Source organism: Brienomyrus brachyistius, unplaced genomic scaffold (genome assembly GCF_023856365.1).
Source record: "Brienomyrus brachyistius isolate T26 unplaced genomic scaffold, BBRACH_0.4 scaffold147, whole genome shotgun sequence".
Taxonomy (NCBI): Eukaryota; Metazoa; Chordata; class Actinopteri; order Osteoglossiformes; family Mormyridae; genus Brienomyrus; species Brienomyrus brachyistius.
This window is the reverse complement of record NW_026042422.1, coordinates 283,480-299,775: the sequence shown is the minus strand read 5'-3', so window position 1 is coordinate 299,775 and position 16,296 is coordinate 283,480. Positions and strand designations below refer to the sequence as shown.

The 16,296-nt window shown below is 52.9% G+C and overlaps 1 protein-coding gene across 4 annotated transcripts in view; it reads right to left on the bottom strand.

Moving 5' to 3' along the window:
- Nucleotides 1-600: 600 nt before the first annotated feature.
- The window catches only part of ece2a (endothelin converting enzyme 2a), a 60,968-nt gene continuing 45,272 nt past the window's right edge, over nt 601-16,296 (bottom strand). For 3 of the 4 annotated variants that reach the window (XM_049005101.1, XM_049005100.1, XM_049005099.1), the window contains one exon: nt 601-1,430. In XM_049005101.1, the coding sequence (XP_048861058.1) occupies nt 1,146-1,430 (285 nt within the window). In that variant the 3' untranslated portion in view covers nt 601-1,145. Of the gene's footprint in view, nt 1,431-14,007; nt 15,004-16,296 lie in introns of those variants that run through there. The other variant, XM_049005103.1, reaches the window with a different exon arrangement.

Genomic DNA, 16,296 nt, shown 5'->3' with positions numbered 1-16,296 from the left:
AGAGCGGCCGGGCGGGTGAGCGAGAGAGCGGCCGGGCGGGTGAGCGAGAGAACGGGCAAGTAGGCAAGAGAGCAAGCAGGCGGGAAAGAGGGCAGGTGGGCAGGGAAAGGAGCGGACAGGTGGGGGAGAGAGCGCAAGAGAGCAGGAGGGCGAGTGGGGGGGAGTCAGCAGCAGAGGGGGCAGGTGGGCGAGTCAGCGGGCTGGAGAGAGGGCGAGAAGGCAGGATGATGGGAAAGCAGGAGAGCAAGAAAGCTGAGTGAGCGAGCAGAGAGACACGGAAACATGCAGAGCAGGGAAGCCGGGTCAGGAAGGCTGCTGGATCGCCGCCCCGCTGAGCTGCTGCTTCAGGTGGCTGAACACGAATCCATCAGCACTTCCTGGATCCCTTGATCGAAGCCCAGACTTCCAGGTTATTCAGGAATCCCAGCACTTCCCATTTCAATACCACCAGCCTTTATTTGTTCCTTTCAGAGGAAAAAAAAAACATTAAAAATACTTCCTTGGAATGTTTACCACAGTTTACTGATCAATACTCCACTTTTCTTTCTCTGGGCCAAATAATTTTTGGCAAATAATATTGGGCCTGCAAGGAGAAGCGAGTCACAGAAATCACACACCTTTTATTCCGCCATAAAAATAGACTGTAATTACATTTCAGCAGATTATTAAAAATAAATGATTTCGGCCTTATTAATGACCCCACTGAATCTATATTTAAACAGCAGTGAGGCCTCCGTCTTCCTGCAGTGTTTCCTTGAGAACAGCAGACATCTCTTCGCACTGGGCCGGTCCCAAAGGGGCCTATCTGCATTTTCCTGAAATCCGGCATTTTATCTCTCAGTGTCAGATTTTTGACTTTGATTCCCGGGAGACAGCGAAAGAAAAAAATAAAATAAAACGCAAATAAATTTGCAGAATCTAAAAAAGGACTGAAATAAAAAGAGAAAAGGTCATCCGGCTGCCATTTATACTTATAAATCTGCATATAAAATCTTAAAAATGTCTACAAGGTACAAACACATCTCAGGACTTAAATTAATTCTGATCATTCGGCAGTCACGTGTGCTGGTGAAAATGCTGGTAGACTCCCTGTGAGGCTTTGGCATAGTGTTTGGGGGGTGCGGGGGGGGAGCTTGGGGGCTGCCTTAAAGACAGATTCTGCTCAGGTAGTCCTCTGAATCAAGCTCTTCCAGGGGCACCACGGCCTGGGGGTCCTCGCTCTCCAGGAGCCTCTTCTCCAGGGCCTGGTCCTCCGGGCTGAGGGCCTCGCCCTTGGTCATGACGTAGAAGAAGTACTGGAAGCCGTCGCCGTAGCTATGTTGCACCACGGACCAGCCGTACTCGCGCCGGGCCAGGATCCGCCTCCGGAAGTGCGGCTGGGCGAAGGTGATGGAGATAAACCGTCCAGCGGGTCTCAGCAGCCGGCTTGTCTACGAGGAAGACAATGGCGCAAGTATCAGGCAGCCCATCGAATCGGAGAAGGATGGAACCTGATGTAATGCGATGCAAGGGGTCTGAATGCATGAGTCACATGACCGCCTCAGGCTCAGTTCGCCACGGCAATGGGGCGGCCATAAATAATTCAGAGGGGGGAGGAGAAGGGGGCGGAGCCTTGTACTATCGATGAAACCGGCAGCCATGGGGCGGTATACTTCCAGCTCTGCACATAATTAAGTGATGAAGCCGCAAATCGCCAAACCAGGAGACCCAGTGGGTAACGACATGGACATGAAACGCGAAGTGTTAAGTGTCCAGCTGTATAAATATAGGCTGGGTCCCGTTGGAGAAACATTTCAGCTTAAGCAGCTCACCGCGAAAGCAAGGCTGAGCCACCCAGCTCCGGATCGCAGGCCCGCTTTCCCGCGAAAGGGACACGGAGACCAGAGGAAGACCAGAAGGAGACCGTGTGAAGAGCCTGGCCCACTCCTGCTGGGAATGTTTGTCCACAGGCCGACTCCTCTGACCTGATTACTGGCTGCAGAGGGACGGGGGGTGTGGGGGCTCAAGCAGCACGTTCCAACTGGGAACAGGCAGACTCTATGTAACCACAGGGACACAGAGTCTCAGAGCATGGGACACAAGCGAAATCCCAAGAGTGCTACTGCTTAATTCAGCTGTGCGATTGAGGGCCCAGTCTGGTTAATATCAGCCGGGGGGGGGGTTGGGGGGGGGGGGTCAGACATCCATCAGGTGAGAGACGCTCTGAGTTCTAACCAGCGTGACAAAAGGAGGCAGCTCTGGGTGTCAGACGAATCCCACAACTGTTCACAGCCCTTGGCTTACAGCCCTTACTGGCTTGGAATCGTGTGTCTGTCAGTGCGGGGTGGGGAGGGGAATCCGAATCTCAGGGCTGGGATTTGTAAATGAGACCCTCAGATGCCAAGCTGTAGGTCTGGAAGCTCCCGAGCAGCACATGGGGGGCGGCGAGGTGGCCGGAGCGCAACCGCACTCCTTTAGGTTCGTGACTCAGCACTTCCTTTGATCCTGTTTTTCTTTTTTCGTATCGCCCCTATTTGCATTCCTGGGGTGATAATTGAGAGCAACGCAAGGTAATTGCTCTTCTTGACTAATTACATCGTCTTGGGTTAATTGCCTCGCGGCAAACAGCTGCGGCTGGTTAAGGCCGGCGAGTAGCGCACGTAAACAGAGGGATGGGAACAGGACCGAGCAAGTGCACCGGACCAGGCAAATCCGCTCCTTTTCAATTTTCCTAAATGACCATAAAGTGGGCGGACCCAAGCAATCCCCCCCCCCCCCAATCCAGCTCCCTGGCAAATCTCATCCTCAGCCAGCACCGCCATTGAGCTGGCACAGTGGGGGGCAGGGTCAAGTGCATGCAGAGATTCCATTAGTAAACTGAAACATGCAATGGGCGGGGGGCATGACAAATGTTAGCCAGGGTGAGAAAATCCTCAAATCCAGCATGAAGGATGAGGTCAACCTCCACCTCATCAGACACTCTTCATTACCCCGCCCTAACCCTAACCCTATACCTGCCCCCCAACGCCGGCCCCAACCTTACAGAATACGTCCACGTATCCATCACGAAAACAGACAAAAGGGGAGCAGAAAAACCAAAATCTGGGAGACCTATTTGAATGCTTTACTTTTTTTAAGTTTAGCACGAAATCTACCAAGCATCACATATCACAATGCATTAAACTCAAGGTTGCCATGGTGATATAACGTCCCAAACTGGTTTTGTTTCTTATTTAGGTCAATCTCTGCACTGTTGGTTACCACTGCAAATAAACAAACTAAGACGCAAACAGTCATATAGCCAACACTGAATTAGTGAGTCAGTCAAGTGCACTTGAGTGCAGGTCAGCTCCTTACAGCAAACATCTGGCACGCTTCCAGGATAAACCGAATTAGCCAGATATGCTAACAGTATGCCTTTTACATCAGGCTATTCTAATTTAATTACAGCCAACCAGGAATCTCACTCTTGTGAGTCAGTCAGTCGAATCTCTTGGTAGTTCCTGTGGAGATCAATCAGACGTATGTTTAGCATGGGATTTCCACCCACTCCAGCCGCTGCAGATCACTGTAGGGTCTGCGGGGAGCACGGCATCCATGAGGCACCTTCCCTGGCTCGACATTGAGCGCAAACAGAAATCCACGCGTTGGAAGGTTTGTTATTTTTTATTTGCCTTGAGAGTGAGGGGACCAGGAGAAACTTCTCAAACCTCCGATGGAATCCAACAGCTGTGATCAGTCCGTGACACGACACGCCGTGCTGGGGGCCGCGGCATGGTGCCCGACCACACGTGTACTACGCATGACTCATCCTCCAGGTCTGAGACAGGAGCTGCCTTTCCACGGCAAACATAAAAACTGACTCTCATCGTGACTCTGGCATAGACCAATTAATTGGCGGCTTTCGCCTCCTGTTTCCCCTTAAATCTCTTCATCTGCTGCCCCAGCGAAGCCTGGAGATGTCACCAGCAACAAGCTCGCCTCTGGAAAGTGTCAGGACCTTCACCTGTGGCGCTGTGTAAACAGACCAAACCCTCCGCACTCGGCTATGAAGACTATTCCAGAGTTACACCGCAGCTGCCCTGTTTTCAACCTGTCAAGATCTCCCTAGATAGCACCATCTCTCAAGAGCCTGAAGAACGGCATCACAAGCTTCTCCTGACAATTCACAGGCTTTCACATCACCCTGCAGGTGCTTAATGACACATCACTGGACCTTCAGGTCATTTCACGTCCTTCATAATACTAATCCTTGGGGATCCTTCTTAAGGGCTTCATAAGCCCTTCATAACAGTTCACAGGCCCTCCATAACAGTTCACAGGCCCTCCATAACAGTTCACAGGCCCTTCATAACACATTCCTCCTGAAGTGATTCTTAGCATGAGAATTCACGTGGCGTTATGCTAACGGAGACAGGCAGGGCGAAAGCGTGAAACAAGCTCCAAATCTGCCGCAGTTCCACACACTTCACTCCCACTCCTTCTGGAGGCGTGAGGGTGAAACTCTCAAAGGAGGAGATAAGATAAACACAGTACTGAGGAAAAACGACACATGATGAAGGGTACAAGTGAGCTGCCGGCCTTAATGAGTCGCGTTAATGCCTACCAGTGTTCCACAGCAGCTTATAGCAAACTGCCGGACAGCAGCCTGGGTCGTGGTGGAGAAGACTCGTCCAGAGATGGATAATCTGCACGATCCAGGCCATTGTTTTACGATCACACCCATCAGGAAAACTGGACTGCCACCCCCCACCCCCCCTCCCCCAGACAGCAGGTGCTTTTCCAATGAAATTCAGGAACCTAGTTCCTTCTTTCGCGTGTCGCTTTGACGCTAAATATCAATTTGATGTTAAATAATCATGGGAGAGGCGACATCTTGTAGGTTGAACTTTACATAAAATTTCATGCAAAAACTACATCACCAACCCAAAACAATGGAGGATTAACAAGTCGGGGGCAATTGATTGTGCGATCATATATATAATTCATAAATAAATCTGGCCAGCAGATGAACGTTTTGATTTCCGGAGTAAAAAAAAAAAAGACGTAACATTATTCCGCTAATAAGCACTGGCAGGATTTACCGCCAGTACCAGTGATATTAGATAGAAGTATCTGATTGATAACCGACATTTTCCGATGCAGAAATACTGAAATACAGGCAAGAAAGGTATTCCTTAGTATAATCAGCATCCCTCCCCCCTTTCCGGTCCAGAGAGGAGGGGGGGATTTCACTGCACACCAAGCGAGCCCCAAAACCTCCTCCCACACCTGATGCTTTCACATGTCCTCTTCTGGACACCTCTGCCTATTGGATGCCCCTCCCCTCCCCCAGCAGACTGTCATCCTGTCAGAAAAAAGGTTCCTGCCCAATCAAAATGCTTCATTTCAATCAAGTCCTCGCCTTCAATGCACTTCACACCCAGACACCAGCTGGATACAGGCCTATTCTCCAACATCTATTAATACAGTAACAATTATAATAAACCAATTATAACATCTGAATAGTTTCTTCTTCATAAGATTTCTGTACAGGCACACAGCCACAGGCTAAATCTGGATAGCCTAAATCTACCGAAGGCACCCCCCCCATCCGATTGGCAAAATTAAGAGGGGACTGCTCTCACCCCCTGGACCACCTATGAAACCTATGGGTCCATATCTCACCTATGAAACCTATGGGTCCATATCTCACCTATGAAACCTATGGGTCCATATCTCACCTATGAAACCTATGGGTCCATATCTCACCTATGAAACCTATGGGTCCATATCTCACCTATGAAACCTATGGGTCCATATCTCACCTATGAAACCTATGGGTCCATATCTCACCTATGAAACCTATGGGTCCATATCTCACCTATGAAACCTATGGGTCCATATCTCACCTATGAAACCTATGGGTCCATATCTCACCTATGAAACCTATGGGTCCATAACCGTCACCATGACCCAAACGCACAGCACTGCTCCCGGGCCGCTACAAGCCCCCCCCCCCCTCCCCAATGGATAACATACCCCTCATTTACACAAGGAGGCCGGGGAGGCTGGCAGGCCGCTTGTTAGCATCCGGGATCACATGAGCATTCCCGACCTGGGTAAACAGGTGCAAACCACCATGTGTATGACTTGGGGGGGGGGGGGGGGGGGCTTGAGCTCTGTTTTCCTGGCAATTCCCAGCTTCCTTCAGCACAAACGCACAAAGACAGAGTTATTTAGAGAGCCATATTCCCGCTGTGCGCAGACAGCCAGCTCGATCGGCGTTAAAGTTTTAGAAAAAAATGAAACCCCAATAAGCCATCAGTCATGCTTCTCGTGTTACTGCCATCGGCCTGTTAAATATACACACACGAGCATCACTGCTCAGTGGGACGCGCCGCCTCGCTCCGCCAGGCTGGGGTTCGAATCCTTCCCGTCTCCTGGTGAGGATCTTGCGTCTCCGCGCTGCGTTTGTGCCGCAGTCCAAAGACATGCAGTTATGCAAACTGGCGTCTCTGAATGGCCTGCAGTGTGTGTGTGTGTGTGTGTGTGTGTGTGTGTGTGTGTGTGTGTGTCCAGGGTGACCCCGGCACCACTCCCCGTCCTTCCTGGGAACGGGCTTCAGGCTTTCTGTGACCCTGCTCTGAATACGGTTCACTTGAAGACGGATCACTGATCCTTCTGTGTCGATTATTCAAAATGCGAAGAAAATTAGGCTAAAAAAAAAAACTAAGCTAAGCTCATCAGCAGAAAGGGCCCCCGCTTTGGGAACACACACCCCCAGCAGAGCGACCAGTGAAGTGCAGTGTGCGGCGAGGTGGGGGGGGGGGGGGAATGTTATCCGTCCCCGGGATAATTAAAAAGGCCCCCGGTTGTTATTTTTCGTAATTAAGAATTGGAGTGTACAATCTGGTCCCTAATGCGAATCAAAGCAGATTGGCTGATTCATTCGTTCATTGCCGTTTGCCAAGAACCCGGGCGTCTCTGAAAAGGGGTAGGATCTGTGCTTTTGTGGGTCCCCAGGAGTGGAGTTTGCTGCGTCGCTCCGACTAAAAAGCCGCACGGTTTCATCCCGCCCGCACGACGCCATCTGCCGAACTTCGGGAAAACAGGCAGTTCGGCCAATCAGACGCAGCTTGCCGGTCCTGGACGCGGGGGTTACGTAAAGAGGAGCACAGGCCCCTCTGCGGCACCCCCTCCTCGGAATCGGGAGCCGGCGCTAGGCCGTCGTTTCCCAGCTTCTCCCATCTGTGATACGGCCACAATGACAGGCGCCATTCGAATTGCAGTCCAATTTCTGCCTTTTCCTAATAAGGTGCTGATTTAATTAGCAGCGGAATTGTTTCGAGTCTGCCGCGCGGCTCCCCGGTGCCCCCAGAACCGGGAGCGGAATTAAAAAGCTCCGGTTCTAACAGTGGGAGAGGAAAAAATACACGGCAGAAAACCGACAGCGCTGAGCGATGCATGTGGCCTTTCTCACTGGGCAAACATGCAGGAGGTGCCGCGGGGTGGGGGGGGTCAGGAAGCGGGGCGCACGAGCGGGGCCATGGGGCCAGCCCCGCCCAGATCCTCCAGTTAATTACACCCAGCTGCATCTCTCCAACTCCATCAGAGTGTTTCCCAACCCAGTTCATGGGGAACCCCAGACGGTCCATGCTTTTGCTCCCTCCGAGCTCCCAGCCAATCAGGAACACCGAATACCTGGTACAGGTGCACTGCGAGCTGAGAGGAAGCAAAAACATGAACTGTCTGGGGGTCCCTGATGACTGGGTTGGGAAACACTAGTGCACTACAGGCTTTAGGCCCCCATGACAGCAGGAAAGGGAGAGGAGCAAGCCCCCATTGCCAGACTTTCTGGGAATCACTGCAAGCGAGCGGCTCATTTTTAAAGGGTCATGTGACGGACTGGAGAGCCAATGAAAGTGCTTTCAGGGAAGCTCAGATAGCAGGTGACTCAAGTGTCATAGAGAGTCGAGGCCTGGCCAACTTCCTGTGTCTGGTCTTACAGAACGGCAGCTAGGAGCAAAGAAGCCGCAGTCAGGCAGGGCATAAACACCGGAGCGAAACGTAGCATCCTGGGCACCTGCTGCCAGTTACTTTCTACATTATTCATGTGTTTGGGAAACCCTCCATTTTTATGGCAAAGGCATAACGCAGCAACTCGCTCACCATGTCAAACCCGCAACCTTTACCAACCCAGTGACTGCTCTCCAGAAATACGCACCAAGCATCCGCCTGGCCCAGACGTGACCGAGCGAGAGACTATCCCACACAACACCGGACACAAGGCAGGGGTAACACCCAGGATGGGGCAACCTCCGTCATGGGGCACAGACATGCACATAATCACACACCACCGGCAATTTAGCGACACTAATTAGCCTGAATGCATGTCTTTGAACCATGAAAGAAAACCATAAAGAGGTGGGATTCGAACCCACAATCCTGCATGTATGAACCACCACAACACCACAAATATGAAATATGGAATTCAAAACATACCACATTTAAGACTGAAAAAACTTCTATTCAAGGTCCCAGTTCACTTCAGGGCAACTAATGCACTAAATTCACCTAAATTCACACACGATAAGAAACCCTGCAAGGTATTTCCCCTTATTCCAACACAATGGGATCAAATTTTTTCCCCCCAAAAAATGCTTCTCAGAATCTCGTGGTAGAGAATGACTCATCCCCCCCCCCCACCCCACAAGCCTTGCACTGTCACCTAGTTTCCATGGAAACCTGTTGCTATGGAAACTTCTCTCGGGCTCAGCAGCCGGCGCTGAAGCGATGTGCTTACCGAAACGAAAATAAAAATAAAGGGGCGGCGGCGGCGGCGCGATTAACGCGGCGAGCGGGAGCCGGAGTGGCCAAGGATCGGTTCTGAGCGCTCCGGAGGGATTCCGTCTTTTGTGATTACACAGATAATTGCAGACTCCACGTTTCCACCTGCGCGTATTACTGTCATTAATCTAGGGCTGCCGCCGGTAAAAGCATCTGCGGGATCGCAGACGGGCCTGAACGAGCCGGGGATGGCAGGAGAGAGGCCTGCTGCAGGCTGTCCGTGCTCCCTGAACACCCCACAGGTTACATAACAGCAGGTAGCGATAGCTGCGGCGGGCGAGAGCTCGCCGCGGAGCGACGCGGGGCCGCAGGGTTACGTAATCTCGCTCGCCTGCCCCTCCCAGGCAAACATCTCGCTTTGAGCACGGCTGAGAGAACCAGCTCATTTTCAGGAGGCCCTGACTGAACCAGGCCAGCTTTTTTCAGCCTCACATGAAGTGATTAAACAGCCCCTTTCAAATGTATTGTGACCAGAATGTCACACTCGAAAAAGGAATTAAACGCTTAACTCATAATGTTACTGTGGGCCCCGTGCTCTGAATGCTGTATTCGTGTAGAAACCCGCAATACGGAAAATGATTTAATTAACCAATTCAAGTATTAAGTAATCGAGTAAATACTCTGGTTGTATGAGATCCTCTCTTGGGGGCAAAGTGTAGCTCAGCGGGTTAAACCTCCGTGCCTCTGGCCCTTAACCCCCAGCTCTAGCGGTGCTGACCTTGTGCTGTGCTCCCCCCCCAAGATGAAATGTGTCTGTGCATCGCACGAAGAGCAAGCTGGGGTAGACGAGAAATTACCCCACTGAAATGAAGTATTACTATGCTAAATATCCAATGCATGTTATTCTCCAAAAAAAATAATCATATTTTTTTCTGGAAGAATGTAGAGGAGGAGTGTCACTCTTGGGACCTGATGGACACGGGTGCAGGCAGCGTGGGGCAGCGTGGGGCAGCGTGGGGCAGCGTGGGGCAGCGAGGGCAGCGTGGGGCAGCGTGGGACAGCGTGGGGCAGCGAGGGCAGCGAGGGCAGCGTGGGGCAGCGTGGGGCAGCGAGGGGCAGCGAGGGCAGCGAGGGCAGCGTGGGGCAGCGTGGGACAGCGAGGGGCAGCGAGGGCAGCGTGGGGCAGCGTGGGGCAGCGAGGGGCAGTGTGGGGCAGTGTGGGGCAGCGTGGGGCAGCGAGGGGCAGCGTGGGGCAGTGTGGGGCAGCGTGGGGCAGCGAGGGGCAGCGAGGGGCAGCGTGGGACAGCGAGGGGGGGCGACATTCTGGTGAACGCACACAGGAGAGCAGGCCGGCCCGGGACGTAGAAAAGTAGGCCGCCACTGTTGTCCAGCTACCGTGACACGTGCAAACTGTGTCCATGAGCACGGGCAGATGGGGGGGGTGGAGAGTGCAGCCTGGGGGCCATTCTCACTGCGGCAGCTCAAACCCTGAACTACAGCACCAGGCACTTTGTACTGGCTACAGAAACCCGTCTCTGAAGCAGGACTGTGGGATCATTCTTCTCCAAAAGGCATCAGGCCACATTCTCCTAGCATCTCGGGGAATGTGACATGGGGTCCTTCATGGATGGGGTCACACGTTCGCCCCACAGGGTGCCGTTAAATGACCCATGAATTTTTTTGGCGAAATCACACCCAGATCTATAATAGCTCCCCTTATTATGCTAAGCGGCATTAGCAGAACCTCCCCCACATCCTGTGGTGTCACCCGCAACCGAAAAGATGAACCTCTGGAGACGACGGCAAAGACAAAACAAAACGCCATGGAAGGAGCGCCCCCCCCCCCCCCAATGGAGACAGCGCCCCTCCCGTCTGAGAGGCCGATTCACGACGGAAACACCGGCATCACCAGCAGAGCAGCTGCCTCGCCAACGTCAACGTGAGCTTACGGTGCGGGTAAGACGCCGAGCCGCAGGACAGGGAGAGTCACTGTGCTGCCGCCCTGGGCGTCACCCGCGAAGACGGTGCCCGCTCTGTGCCGTAATCCCATTTGCTCCGGTGCCATGACGTCCTACCCTCATGCCCAAGGGCTGGTCAGAGACTCATCAGCAGAGAATCGAAACTCAACGCCAGTCGAAAGCGGTTCCTAAAGTCACCCCCCCCCCCACAGAAGATGGTGCCCTGGGCAGCCGGCTATGTCACCTAATGCGTCGACTGGCCCTGGCAATACGGGGGCCCCTGTGCGTGCGTGTGTGTGTGTGTATGTGTGCGTGTGTGATGCCCACACGCCCGCACCCTCACATGACGAGCACATCTGTCACTCAGCATCGTCACATGATGCATGTCTGCGGTGGGGGGGGGGGGGGGGGGCGCTAAAGTCAAGAGCAATTAAGAGAGAGAAGTAGAATGAAGGTCGTGGACGTGCAGGGTTGCATGATAAGCAGGATCCCCCCCCCCATGCCGCCCCGCAGCAGCGACTGGGCAGCTGCACGGCAGACGGCGACTTAACGCCAGAGCGCTGAGCTCGCCGGACGGGTCCCGGCAGCAAGCGGCCAGAGTGACAGCTCCCGACGCAGCCCTCACGCGGGGTGTCAGACGGCCCGGCTGCGTGACGGAACGCAGGCTGATCCCCCCCCCCGGATTCCACAGTGCGTCTGCATAGCGCGTCCTGACGCCACACCCGGGCCCCGGGGGCCCGCGACTCATTTCCTCGCTGCCTGTCACTGTTTCCATAATTCCGGCCTCCATTTCCATCCCTATTTTCATTCCGTACTTCGACACCGGCTTTACTCCATACCCCGGGGGCGGTTGTGTTCTAACCTCATCATTGTCAGTTCAGCCTATAATTCTTCTTCCACTTTGGGGAGTCTCTGGCGCTGCCCCTGTCGTCATCGTCGTCGAACCCGGGCTCGGCGTGATCCGGGCCCCGCCACGCAGTTAGCACTGCAAGCACTTTTAACACAGGTACAGTATAGTTTGCCCCCCATAGGACTGAGGCAAGTGTGTGTGGAGATGAAACATCAGCAGGGAGAGCTGAACAGCTCCTGTGGCCAGTGTTAGCGCCACCTGTGGTCACAGTGAGTCACAGCATGTAAAGTAGTAACCAAATAGTAGGGGTGTTGAACCCCAGCAGACATGTGTGTGTGTATGTGTGTGAGTGCATGGGGGGGTCACATCCTTCCTATCCCTGTGTTGAACAAGCAAGTATAGAAGATGGATGGATGGGAAAATCTGTGATTGGTTGGCACTTGACTAACCTTGGAGTAAGCCAAGCTCCTGATTGGATGCCCCCTGCCCCCCCCCCCGTCATCCGTGGAGCCAGGCCCGACTTCACCCCCCCCCAGGCAGACACCTATGTAACAGACCTGAGATTAATATCACAGCTCATGACTGGTAGCTGGTAGAAGTCAGACGGGGACAGTGACGTAGGCGCCGAAGACAGAATCGGCTCCGCAGCCCAACCCAGATCGCCTGCGGCCGGCCCAGAGGCGGTGCCGGAACGAGGGCAGCCGGCAAAACAGAGGTCAAGGACACCGCCGTGCTCAGGCCTCAGAGGGGCGCCGCTAAGCAGCCCCCCCAAGAAAGTGCTTAACCTGGATTTCAGCTGCGTATATTAGTCCAGCCCAAATTAACGATAAGGAATAATAATGGCGACGGGGCCTGACAGCGCAGCGGGGGCGATAACCCTGCGCTCCCACGAGCTGCTCACGTTCAGTCCCTCGCCTGCATGCCCCCCCCCCCCCCCGTCCATGCAGTCCACCGTCCACAGGCCAGCCGACACGTGGGCAGCCTTGCATGCTCCCACGCCACTCCAGAGGCTCATGGGAAAACAAACCAAAAACACTTTCGGCGGACGGCAGAATCACAGAAAACTAAATTCTCAAGAAAGTGCGGGTGTGTCGGGGGGGGGGGGGGGGGGGGAGGCTTTTGTTTCTCAGCAATTATACTGCTGACTCTAGAGCTTTAATAACACCTTCATACATCTACTTCGGGAAACATGGTGAAGGTGGCTGGTCCGCGGCTCGGAAAGCATCCCAGCATCTGCATAACTCCAAAGCCCCCCTCCTCGTATCAATGAGAGTGACTTCTTGAGAAGGCCCCTTTTGGTTTGTGAGACCAAGATCGGCACACGCCCTGTCACCCTCTCGCATTACCCACGACAAGCGTGCTCACATGAAGGAGATGCCCAAATGGGACCTGGAGATCGGCGCTGGAGGACGGGCGGGAGTGAGCGATTTCGGGGAAACGCGTACTGGCTGCGAAATCGGCAGGCGAGACGAATCAGGGGCGGCTATTTAATGGGGTGGGGGTATTACAGCTGACGGGTGGTTGAGGTGAAACCGAGGAAGAGTTTGGTTTGATAGTCTCTTCTAATACAGCTTCCCGGACGAGCAGCGGGCAGAGTAACTAATCTGGGGCCGTAGTCTGACATCAGCACAGATAGTAGTTACGCCGAGTTTTAATGTCATTCCTGCAGCTATATTCATGGCAAGAACACAGGAATATTAAAACAGGTTAAATTAACTTCCGAAATAACTATAAAATATTATAAAGACGTGAAATATGGTAAATAAGATGCTTAATATCAGTTATAATATAAATATATTATAAAAAGTTCTCTGGCTTGACATCTGCATGGACACGCGGGTGTTGGCAGTTTAACGAAGCCGTCCATTCTGCCCGGGGCAGGCTGAGACCCTGATGCTTGCTGGGGCCCTGATGTGTGCTGGGGCCCCGGGGTGTAGCCTAGGATGGCATGAGCGGTAATCGGTCCCTGGGGACTGGCCAGGGGCAGGAGCGAGCTGAGATTCAGTGCCGGCCGGCAAACAAGCCAGGAGAGCCCTGTGACATTTTGGATTCCAGTATGCTGACGGTTGGCAGATGCGTTTAGTTCCGTGTTACATCTGACTTGTGATAAACGGGCCCCTGTCATCTCCCCCCCCCCATTGCCACCAGCTCTTCGACCGGCCCCAATCTGTCAAGCCACCTCTCTGCAAGTGGACATGGATCAGCGAATCTCTGCTGACTACCTCACCAACCAGGGCTGGTACGCTCCCCTGCTGGGCCTTAGACTCCATCGGGTCCTCGTTCCCCTCCTCCTTCCCCAGTCACAGTGCTGATGGGGGAGGAGCTGCTGGGAGGTTAGGGATGATGGACATCAAGGTTCCTCGAGGACGGCAAGTCTGGACGATGGGATGGAGGACAGAGTAACTGTACTGCCCCCCCCCCCCACACAGATATGCCTCCAGCCTGCAGAGCTGGCCTGACAGAAACAAATATCCCAGTCCCATTTAATAATTAAACCTGTGAAATGATTTAAAACGCTTCTGATAAATCTCATTACATCTCTCCTATGCAGCCATTTGCGTTCAAAATTGAAATATAATGCGGCCTCATATCAGGATGCCTGGAATGATCTGCACATGCCACAGAGGCACATTAATCAGGGCTGATCTACAGCAAGCCTGCACCCCTGCTCATGTATAATTAACATGGGGGGGGGGGCACTCCCTCCGCATGGAAGCGAAGACAGAAAGATCGCCCATAACAGCACTTTAAATGATGTCGCCCTTCCAGCAAGCAAGACCTGTCAGAAATGGGCGACACCGGAGGTGCCCCAAGGCACCGTTCAAGGGTCAACTTACATTTACCCAAGGAAAATGAACCTGTCGGGTATTAAGGTGATTTAAGGTAAAGCTGAAACCTACACTGGGGCCCTGAGAGTTGAGAAGAGACAGGAGTTTCGGCTTTTCTGAGAATTTCTCCCACCTCCGACGGAGGATACTGAACAAATTAACACCTTGCAGCGGGTCAGCTGCGGGTCGGCAGCCAGACACAATTCTGACGAAGGAAAACAGCTTACCGCCATGTAGCTACCCCCCCTCCAACCCCCCCCAGAGCACCGAGTAAAACATGATATTGAGGAAGTCCGTCCACTGCGGACGCCTCCTCTCCATAGGGGATGGTGGTGTGCGTTTAGGATGGTGGGAATTTGCAACCTCTTCCGACTCCGACCTTGCCATGTGGAGTTTTGGGTTGGTGGGGAGAGCTGACCCTCTTGGGCACACCCGTACTGGTCACCACACCTGCTGCATCGTCAACAAGATCCCCATCTGAAGACAGCTGCGGGGCATTTAATCTCGAATTCCGACACCGGCGTGGCAGGGAAAGGGAGCTACTGTACATGGAAACAGGTTTCATGTTTATATTTCTACGCTTCTGACAGACCCAGGCGGAGTGAGGGGGACGATCATTCTGGAAGACAGAGAGGAGGGTTTATTGTGGCTATCCCAGGTAATACAAGCGTTTAGGAGAGCAAAGTAACAATGAAAAACTAATGATTTAAACCACGAGCAGAAAAGTAATAAAATTAATCATGTAATCATGATATTCGAGTCTGTGTCACCATCGTGGATACAGTGGGGGGTTGAGCCTCCATGAGATACACACACGTACAAGCCAGACAGCCCCCCCCCCTACCCAATCCCAGTTGTCAGATGTTCCCCCCTGCTCCGTATGACTGGTGCAGACAATCCTGTTTCGCCTCCTGCTCACATCGATCGAAATGAGCTTGTATACCGACACGCCAATGAGAGGCTGCCGGGGGAGGGGGGGGGAGTGTTGTGGGTATCATCATGGTATCATCTGACAGCTTAGTGTTTACCAACCCTGTGTTTCGGGTCACTGTAAGGGGCTCTGGATCCCTCGGTGCACCGTGTGAAAATCAAGCCACTCAGATTGAAATCTGCTGACCCTATAGATCCCGCACGAGATGCCGGACAAAGCAGATTCCCACAGAACCCCACAGAAGATGCCAGAATTTCACTCAACCGTGAAGTAAGTTCGAATGAGAGTACGACTTCACAAAATCAATGAAGGACGGTTAAGAACCACAAAGAGTGAGGAGAAAAGCGCCGTGAAGATCCCAACACACCTTCAGAACCTTCTCCCACAATCGGGGGTCCTACAGGCAGCATTAAACGCAGCTATTAATCATAAGAACGACCTTTTCGGAAACAGACAGCATCTAATATGGGTCCTTCCTCCTCTGTCTGTCTTCCAGGTGTTTAAACTCTGTTATTCAGTAATCAGCAGGGTCACTAACAAAGGGGCAAAGTGCCCCCCTGACAGATACTCTTCCAGCTGATGCTGGGAATTTCCTGATATTACAGTTACTTTTAACACCCCCCCCCCCGCTCCCCCCACAACCTGCTGAGTGCGTCAGCGACGGCAAACCCGTGCGGATGAGTAACCGCTGTAATGCCTCGTTTGGCCCGAAATGCCGCGCTTTTGCTAAATTACTTATTACCTATTAGGCAAAACAAGTATGAAAAGCCTGCGTCTATTTTCACGGCATGGAAGAGCTCGAAATTCGGAAAAATACGATCATCGACGGGCGGTTATTACACACGGGGGTTTGGGGATGGGGTACCCCCGGACCCCCTAACTTGTTATTTTTTCTATGTATATAATACTGTCTGCACATTATTCTGGAACCACCTGCTTTATTGCCTCAAATCAAATGTTTCCTGTTGGGATTCTGCCATC